Here is a 9398-nt window from a genome sequence, read left to right as displayed (position 1 = left end):
GAGGCGCTGCGCTGCCGGGTGGGAGCTGGGAGCGCCGCCTCCCGCGGGAGCGCCCGCCCCACCCGCCTAAGTCACTTCCCCGGGCTCCAGCCCGCGCTCACCTGTGCAGGCGGGGCGGGGCCCGACATCCTCGGGCGGGCGCAGCACCAGCCCTGCCCTCGCCCAGCCCTGCCTTGGCACGGCTTTGGGACATGCCTCCCAGTCAGCTTCCTGGGCTGAGGTCCCCTCGCGTCCTCTGCTAGTGCAGGGGGTGAGGCGCTTTCCATGGCTGCTTCTGCCTTTTTCAAGGAGGATATCCCAGAGAGGTCTCCAGCAGGTGCAGGTGCCTGTCTTGAAGGCTGTATAGAGTGAGATACAAATACAGAAGTGGGGAAAGGTTTCTCTTTTTTTTTCTTTCTGTTTAAAGCAGAGCTGGATTTGGGGAGGCTGCCAGACAGGCAAAGGTACTTCTAGCCCAGGGCCCAATGCTTAATAGTGTCCAGAGCTCATAACAATCCCCAGTGCCTGCTTAGAAGCATTTGTAGTCAGCAGCATCCCAGTGCTCTCGCAAATACACCGCCAGCAAAGTCTCATGTAAGTAATGGTTCCCAGCAAGTGGATAAGTGCTTCCATTTAGTTTCTTTGAAGTTATAGTAACACAGTAGTAGAGGAGCAAAATGAGTGTTGTGTTATGCTTTTAAAGCTAAATTCTATTTAACTTTAACAGCTTGGAAATATGTTAGCTTGTAAAACTCTTACAGCTTTAGGAGAGGTTCAGGTACCTGAGTCAGAAATCTCACATGTGCAGTGCCCTTTAGTTAGAGGATTTCAATATATTTTTTGTTGCTTCTTAAATATTTTTTTTCCTTCAAAGCAGAGTGTATTAAAAATGTATCCTTGTCAGTTTAGGATGCACTTTATCCCTATAATCTAGAGGTGCAGGATAGGGGAAACAGTGTTTTGTTCACTGCTTGCATCCCAAGGTTGTAGGCCTCTTACAAATAGGATTGCAAAGAAAGCATCCTTAACATATAATCATATTTTATGTTTTATCTTTAATAAAGATCTTGTGTTAAGTACCAGTGGGTGAAATATAAAGAATATTTGGAGCCCACTGCAATCCTTCTAACACAGTTATAGCAATATACTATGTTCTGATCTGCAGTAAGCTTGCTTTTCTAGGGCTGACGGTTTTGTAAGCAGATTTGGGCAAGAACATGGCTTTTATGATGTGTGCAAATAAACTAGGATGCAACTGAGTTGTAGCACAAGCACAGATTTGAATTATGAAGCAACAAAAGGCTAGTATTTTTATTCACCTGGTGCCATAATAGCACATTATAATAAAACTAAAGCCCTATAATGGTGTGGTTTCTCATTGCCACAGTTTTATCCCACCTCATAATATAAATGCTCTCACTTTATTGTTGCTGAAGGTGATTTACCTCTGCTATGAATGTTTTGTTTTGGCATAAATTTTACACCTGAGGGAAAAGTATTTTTGTTTTTGGAAAAGTTACTTCTTCCATCTGGATGCTAGCCAAAAACAATTGTGCTAACTGGAACAAAAAAGTGTAACCATATTAAGTGCACTATAGGCAAGAGCTGTATTCCTGTCTCCACCTACAGCTGTCTTTATGCATATATGTGCATATTGACTTCAACAGAACAGCATGGCCCTGCTCCCAGGAACCTACATGACAAAGAGCATTACAAGAGGTGTCAAAGATGGGGAAAGATGACATAGGGGAGGGTGGTGGTTGTCCAGGAAAAGTTCATTAGACGTACTTACTGGTTTTTCTCTTCAGATAATGTGGAAGTATGGGGCAGCATTTGGGTTGAAGGCCAAAGTGGAAGGTTTGTTGGGAAAAAAACAAGTCTGTCATACGTGGGAGGGTAGTGAGGCTTCATGACACAAAGATGAGGAGGGGGGCTGTGCCTGGTGTTGTGCTGCCTCGTTTAAAGCCAGAGAATATGCAGAATACATTTTATTACTCGTAGTGTAATCCTGACTTGTAGTAGTAGAAGGCAGGCAAGCTTTCAGTGCTTATATAAACCTTACAGGGCAAATATATTTGCCTGGGAAGTCATTTTTAGCAATACACGTGCTATTTGGGGGAAGCATTCTATTTCCATTAGCTTCAAGTGATGCATAGGGTATTTTTGTGGAAAGGAAATGAATGAAAAATGTTGATGAATAATTTGTTTAGTTTCCAGTGCTCTCCTTCACCACTCCTAAATTCCTTAAGTCAAGATAAAGAGCACAACTTGGGGCTAAGCAAGAGGTGTGCTATTTTTTCTAAAGGGGGGAGCGCGCAAACAGGACTCCTTGTGTTTTATTTGGAAGGTGCTGAGAAACAAAGTCATTCCAGTTCTATAATAGAGAATCCATCAGCAGTGATGCCAGTGGCATAGTGTATGCCAAGTGGGGCTCAACCTTTTTTTCCCCTGCAGGCTGGATCTGCTTGGTGGTCCCAATCTGGCAGGCATGGTGAGCATCATCTGGCCACATGGAGGAGAGCGGGAACCAGTCCATCCCCAACCTGGCACTGCAGGATTGGGAGGGGGCTTGGCTTGGCCCTGGGGGGAGGGGGTGGGGAAAGAGTCATGGCATAGCTCCAACCCAGCCCCATGGGAAGAGGCAAGGGGTTGCAGCCCAATTCTAACTGGATGTGCAAGGCTTGGAGTTTGGCAGGGGGAGGTGGCCATATTAATAGCCATCATTCCCCCACAACTAAATTTCCTGACTCATGGGGACCCTTGCAGACTAGATTCCAAGGCTCGTTTGGGTGCATTTGCCCTGTGGGCGCAGGGGTTGAGGAGCCCTGGTGTATTATACACGTTATACACTGATGCTGTAAAACTATTGACAGATATGTGACTGTCCTCTGAAGGAACCTTTTTGTTCCTTTCTGTTTTATAGATGGCTGTCTTGGTAATCTGAATCCCCATTTGAGTTTCTGACTTGTAGAACTGATCCTTGAAGTTGCATAAGTACCATTTGCTTCATATATGGATTTTTTCTGTTTGGATGTTTTACCATATTAATGAAGTCCCTAGCTAAAATCCAATGTGAGATAGCCAAATGATGTTATTTTTTAGTATGCAGCCTCCTCCAGTATGGGCCTGTTGTTTGTTCCAGTTGCAGATTGGTGGCCTTGTTCTCAAAGGTATATAGTTTTATCACTTGACCAAGGGTGGATTTAACCGAACTTCTCCAGAGGGAAAAGGTTAAGGTATTAATCCACTCTTCTGCCTGTTGCCTGTGTGTTAAAGTTTTTAAACCAATAATTACATTACTTTCTTTCTCTAATAGAGAGGTGTGTGACTAATTAGTTCAAGTGCTTGCTATACAGAAATACAATTTAAAAAAGGTCCTTGAGAACAGCAGATTTCAGACTGATGGAAATTTATTAGTATTGTCTTCCCAGTTAAGTATATTGCATAAGTCGGATCTCTTCAGTGTCAGTTTTTCATTTGCTTTCCACTGTGTTTAAATGCAGTAACTTCTGATCTGTTTTGACTTGGACTTAAATAGATAATGGAGAGTTGGAAGTAGCAATGCCAGAATGCTGGCATGTTCGCTGCCAGGTAGCTTGAGCTTAAAAAGTGGTTTATTTGAATGTAATGTTTTGGGGAATAGAATGTCTACCCATCTTACTCCTTATCAGTAACTAACACTTTAATTTAATTTCTCCACCTCCTTACTTGCAGTTCTGTGAGTATACTCTGAAGTTAGGTGCCCTTTTTAAGCCGGCCTTGTCCTCCTGTGCTTCTAACTTTTCTTCCTATCTAAAGCAACCAAGGCCATTATAAATACAATTTACAGACCTATTTTACAAACATATTTTTTCTTTGGTCAGATACCATAGTATTTTAAGAAATACAGTCTAGGGCCACTCCTCTAGTGAGCAGTTTCTGCTTAGAACTAGCAAATGTTGCTCTTGATCTTATGTCTTCCATGGCTGTAACTACCCACATACATGGCATGACTTTGTCAGTGCTGTATTAAACAGACCCTGTCAGTCTTCAACTCCAGTTACTGGTATATGTTGATAATTGCTGCAGGTGATTCCCACTAGGTGACTTAAACGTTTGTAGCCTCCAAACAGTTTCAACTATGGGCCTCCCAAAGATGTGTGTTCCAGGCTATGGCACACTAAAGCAGGGATGCTGAACCCCTGGCCCACAGGCCAGATATGGCACCATGTCATCCAGCCCCTGGGGGGAGCCCTGAACCTTGCATACAGGATTGGGTACCCAGTCTCAGCAGGTGGGGGTGGGAGGGAGTGGTGCCAGCCCCAGGGCCCAACCCTGGTGCCAAGGGGCCTGCTCCAGCCTGTGGACTGGACCCTGGCCACTCAACTGGCTCTTGGGGCCAAAAGCTTGAAAGACCACTACACTAATTCATTGTAAACTGGAGCATTGCTTTCAGCTTCTTTATGAGACGGACAGGTTATAGGTGCTGCTTTAGTTTTTTCAAATGTCACTTCTTTCCTTGTATTTTTTCTCTTCTGGTGAACAGTGGAGCACAAGCCAGCATAGTTCTGCAAAAACCTTTCTCCAGGCTTCCAGCAAGGTAAGCAGTGGAGAATAAGATTCTGACCGTATTCCGTTTCTGTTTGACCCTTGTGAAAGTGAGAGTAGGCTTACTGCCAGGTTACGAGTGTTTTGGTTTGGAGGAATGTCTGCCTTTATTGGAAGAACTTTGTAGCATTTAAATCTTGTTAATTTTACTGAACAGTAGTTTGTAGTTCAGTAGCAAACCTGACAAGGCAGATGTTAGCTACTTGACTAGTCAGATCAAGGCGTAACTTGAGGCTTAAACACTGTCCTTAATTTTTGGCAAAAATAGACAAATGCAGTTCTAATTGGAACTCAGACTTTAGTAAGCAGCTTAAAGCTGTATTTAGGACAGGCACATAATTTAGTTGGATAAATAGCTAAGGAAAGAGATATGATGAAAACATGCTTTGTATATTTTGTGCTCGTATTTGACAAATTAACTGCTTAGCCAAAGCTGTTTTCTGGACCTGCACTTTTACCCAGTGGCTTTTGATGCCTGCTGAATTCCCTCTTTGCATCTTCCAGTATGTCCTTAAGTGAACTCAGTAACTGCCGTGGACTTGCGTTTAAAGATAAATATATCAGTAAGCATCATACTAATAGGACTGTGTAGTTCCTAAACTCAGTTCTGTAAAAGTGACTTGTTTCCCAAATTAAAGCACTGCTGGAAAAATACAGATAAAATGTAACACTATCAATTTAATGGTGAAATGGCAACTGCCTCAGAGCAAGTTGCCCTTAACTTTCAGTATATGGAGTATTTCTGTAAAACAAAACATCCAGATCACATGATAATGGTGGTAAACTTTGAGCAATTACAGTCAAAATGTTTCTAGTGGCTATACAGCTTTTTTAGGAAGTAAGAATATCTCACAACTATGTGGGTCCACTGGCTATGGTTGGCTTTCATGTAGTATAAAAAGCACTGTGATATTAACGTCATGTGGTACCCTGCAGATTGGGAAGAAGGTCACTAGAGAGCAAGCACTTACTAGGTGGAGTATATAAATCAGTAATTTGGGAGCTGTCTGGAAGGCAAAGGATGGCTTATTGGCTTGGAATACAGAGCACAGGGTAAAAATTGAGTTGGTTCATGTGGTGGAAATAGTATTCAAAAGCTGCTGCCATTTGACTGGTCTCTCATATTAAGTTAATGCACTTCCTAGTAGAAAGTTCCCTTTGTATTAAGAATAACTTCCTCCCCCCATCAGTTGGTACCGTTGTAGTCTGCAAAAGCTAGTGTGTAATGTAAACCAACTACTGTGTGCCCTTAGAGGAGATCCATCCTGAGAGAGATGGAGCCATTAACGAAGCATTAAAAGCTAAATTGCAGTGTTCCTGTCCATACATCATCTGTCTTGGAGGGAGAGGTTCAATACAAAGACTAACAGTTTGGCACCTTAAAGTGCTAAATGCTGCTGGTTTGGAAGTACTTCTTGGCACAGAACTGGACAACTATGAAACTTTGTGTGCAAAAGCACTGTCTCTTCCAGGAAACATCTTTTAGCAACAAGTTTGTTTTGAGCACGTGTCTCAATGCTAGATCCACAATCAGAGTTAGCTTAGTAAACAAGATTAAGCATGGTTTGCTAACCTAATGGTTGGTGTGCCTGCCTGGGTACTGGTCCTGGTACAAGAGCTATCATGTAAAATGGTCTGTAAAGTGGGACAGCTTCTATAGGAAGGAGCTATATCTCCCTGGTATAGCCAATAGCCTGGTAGTTGGGGAACTGTCCTGTGACTTAGGAAACGGAGAAGCCAGGGCAAGGAGCAAAAAGCAGAGCATCTGCTTGGCCTGGGGGAAGGGGATCAGAGATGCTCTTGTGGAGGGTGCGTGGGTAATTTGTGGCATGCCTGCCATTGCAGTCCTCCATACTCTTACAGCAGGGGTAGTCAACCGGGGGTACCCCCCTGCTCTGTGTCTGGCTGCTTACTTCCTCCCCCCCCCCCCCCCCCCCCCCCCCCCCCCCCCCCCCCCCCCCCCCCCCCCCCCCCCCCCCCCCCCCCCCGTGGGGTACATTTACTAAAAATGGGGCTGCCGGGGGTATACTTATTAAAAAAAGGTTGAAAACCCCTGCTTTACAGCATTAGCTTAAGCATCAGGCTTCACACTTTGAAGACAAACTTATGTAGAGAAATACCTGAGTAATGTTCCTGGCAGAGCAGTGTAAAACATCTTTTGTTTCCAGGTATTACAGATTCAGGTCTTTAATCATGTACAAAAGTATTACACATATTCAGTGTGTTCAATAAAGGTGTAGGATGACAACAGGAGCTGTCCAGTGTTTCAGATTCTTAGATTGTAGCAACATTGTTCCTGTTACAGAAGGGCATAAGAACTGGCTTTCTTCTGAGTTTGAAAGTGTACCCTCTCCTCTGGGACTTCTTGTAGTGAAGTCATGATGAGAAAGATGTACAGGAGTGATCTGTGTGGGGATCAGGTTGATATATGAAATCATGTATTTTGTTGTATTTGAAGGGATTGTGTTAGAGTTCTTTCAAGACTGATTTGGCTGGCTGCAGCATTTGAAACATAATGGAAGAGGTTTCTTTATGTGAAGTAATAATCAAAACAAAAACTTAATAACCCTTCTAGCAAGTCATTGTTGTGGGGGGCAGGGAGATGAAAGTCACACTTACTAAAGACTTGTGACTCAGATTGTTCTTTTTTAACTTCACCATCCAGTTTCAACAACCTGTGCTCTCAGAAGATATTATTTTAATTTTCTCCTTTTTCAGGAATAACAATGGATAAAAGTGAGCTGGTACAGAAAGCCAAACTGGCTGAACAGGCCGAGCGCTATGATGATATGGCTGCTGCAATGAAGGCTGTTACTGAGCAAGGACATGAACTCTCCAATGAGGAAAGGAATCTACTGTCTGTTGCCTATAAGAACGTGGTTGGTGCCCGTCGGTCTTCTTGGCGTGTCATTTCCAGCATTGAACAGAAAACAGAGAGGAATGAGAAGAAACAGCAGATGGGAAGAGAGTATCGTGAGAAAATCGAGGCTGAATTGCAGGATATCTGCAATGATGTTCTGGTAATAGTCCAATAGCAAAAATAACAGCACAAAATACTGCAGCATTTACCAGAGAGGCTCCAGGAGTCTCAGTTTCTGTGACATTACAAGCTTTAGCAGGAAGAAACGTTCTGTCCCATGGCCCTGAACAAAGAACTTGGGTTGAGTTTAGTCACTGAACCTTTTAATTTATTTCATGTACTTCTTTAAAGTCTTAAAGTGCTATATGTCCTGCCAAGTATAAAAAAGGAAGTGAAGGCATAGGGAAACAACACACTGAATACTTCTAATCTAACAGCCATGAGTTGATTTGGAAATGATTTTGGATGGGGGGTACCAGAATGATTCATGGACGAATGTGATGGGATTCTGCCAAGACTTTTTCTTGGTATTTTGGCTAGTGAATATTTGAAATCTACCAATATCCCTTTTCTAGAAGGAAAAAGGGTACTTTCTTTTTTCCCAAAGCAGTGTCCTCGCTTCTTGTGAGTTACAGGAAAAGGATGCTCTTTGCTGCTCTGCAGTTGCACAGCCAGGGCACTGCTGCATGTGATAAGGGGAGGGTACTTGTCTTTTTAGAATCCTTTTTCTCTGTATACACCAGTGCTGTCTGTGCTACTATTCATAGCTCTTTGGCAGGAGTAGCAGATGAAGCTGACATTGTTTTAGATAACTTTGCTGCTACCCTTAGGGTTCAGAGCAGCAACAGCAAAAGTCAGCAGACTCTTGCTAATGTCATGATGCTGTTATTTGGCAAAATTGTGAGTATCAGCAAAAGTGCTAGAACTCAGTGTGTGCAAATTCACACACACTGTGCTGCATCATTGTACCTTGTGAAGGCTATCTTCACAAACACATGCTTCCAAAGTATAGTTAGCCATTACATTCTGAAGAAAATACTCTCAGGCCTCAGTTAGCGAGTTTCTCCCTCCTCTGGAAGAAGGAAAGTGCTTATTTTTTCTTTTTCCTCTGAGTTTTGGCAGTATTTCTAAACTTTGCATGCATACACTTATGAAGTTTCATAGATTTCATAGACATTAGGGCTGGAAGGGACCTTGGAAGTTCATTGAGTCCAGCCCCCTGCCTCAGGGGCAGGAAGTCAGCTGGGATCATAGGATCCCAGCCAAAAAAAATCCAGATTTCTCTTGAAGGTGTTCAAAGTAGGTGCTTGAGCCACCTCCAGTGGCAGGCTATTCCAGACCTTGGGGGCTCGGACAGTAAAGAAGTTCTTTCTTATGTCCAGCCTGAAACGATCTTGCAGGAATTTATAACCATTTGACCTTGTCATCCCTTGGGGCGCTCTGGTGAACAAACATTCCCCCAGGTACTGGTGGTCACCTGTTAAAACTTATAGGTGGCCATCAGGTTACCCCTGAGCCTGTGCATTTCCAGGCTGAAGAGTCCCATGACTCTCAGCCTGTCGTCGTAAGGTCTGTTTTCCTGACCTCTGATCATGTGCATGGCTCTTGTCTGGATTCTCTCAAGCTTCTCCACATCCTTTTTGAATTGTGGAGCCCAAAACTGGCTGCAGCACTCCAGCTGCAGCCTCACCAAGGCCGAGTACAGTGGGAGAATGATGTCCTGGGATTTGCTTGAGAAGCATGTATGGATGCAAGCCAGGGTTTTGCTTGCTTTACTAGCCGCAGCATCACACTGACGGCTCATGTTCATCTTGTGGTCAGTTCTGACCTCCAAGTCCCTCTTGTCCATAGTGCTAGCCATTGTAGCACTGCCAAGCCTATAAACGTGCTGCAGGTTTTTCCTTCCAAGGTGGAGAACCTTGCATTTTTCAGTGTTAAACACCATCAGGTTCTTATCCGCCCATTTCCTGAG

The 9398-nt window shown here is 43.6% G+C and overlaps 1 protein-coding gene across 1 annotated transcript in view; it reads left to right on the top strand.

Annotated features, from left to right (window-relative positions):
* Positions 1-9398, top strand: part of YWHAB (tyrosine 3-monooxygenase/tryptophan 5-monooxygenase activation protein beta) — a 16427-nt gene that overhangs the window by 306 nt on the left and 6723 nt on the right. The window contains exon 2 of the mRNA XM_019509828.1: positions 7282-7586. Within this exon, the coding sequence (XP_019365373.1) occupies positions 7293-7586 (294 nt within the window). The 5' untranslated portion in view covers positions 7282-7292. The remainder of the gene's footprint in view (positions 1-7281; positions 7587-9398) is intronic.

The sequence above is a fragment of the Gavialis gangeticus genome, unplaced genomic scaffold (genome assembly GCF_001723915.1).
Source record: "Gavialis gangeticus isolate Ggan-Ray unplaced genomic scaffold, GavGan_comp1, whole genome shotgun sequence".
In the NCBI taxonomy this organism is placed as follows: Eukaryota; Metazoa; Chordata; order Crocodylia; family Gavialidae; genus Gavialis; species Gavialis gangeticus.
Note: the sequence above shows the minus strand (reverse complement) of the source record. Positions and strands in the feature narration are given on the sequence as shown.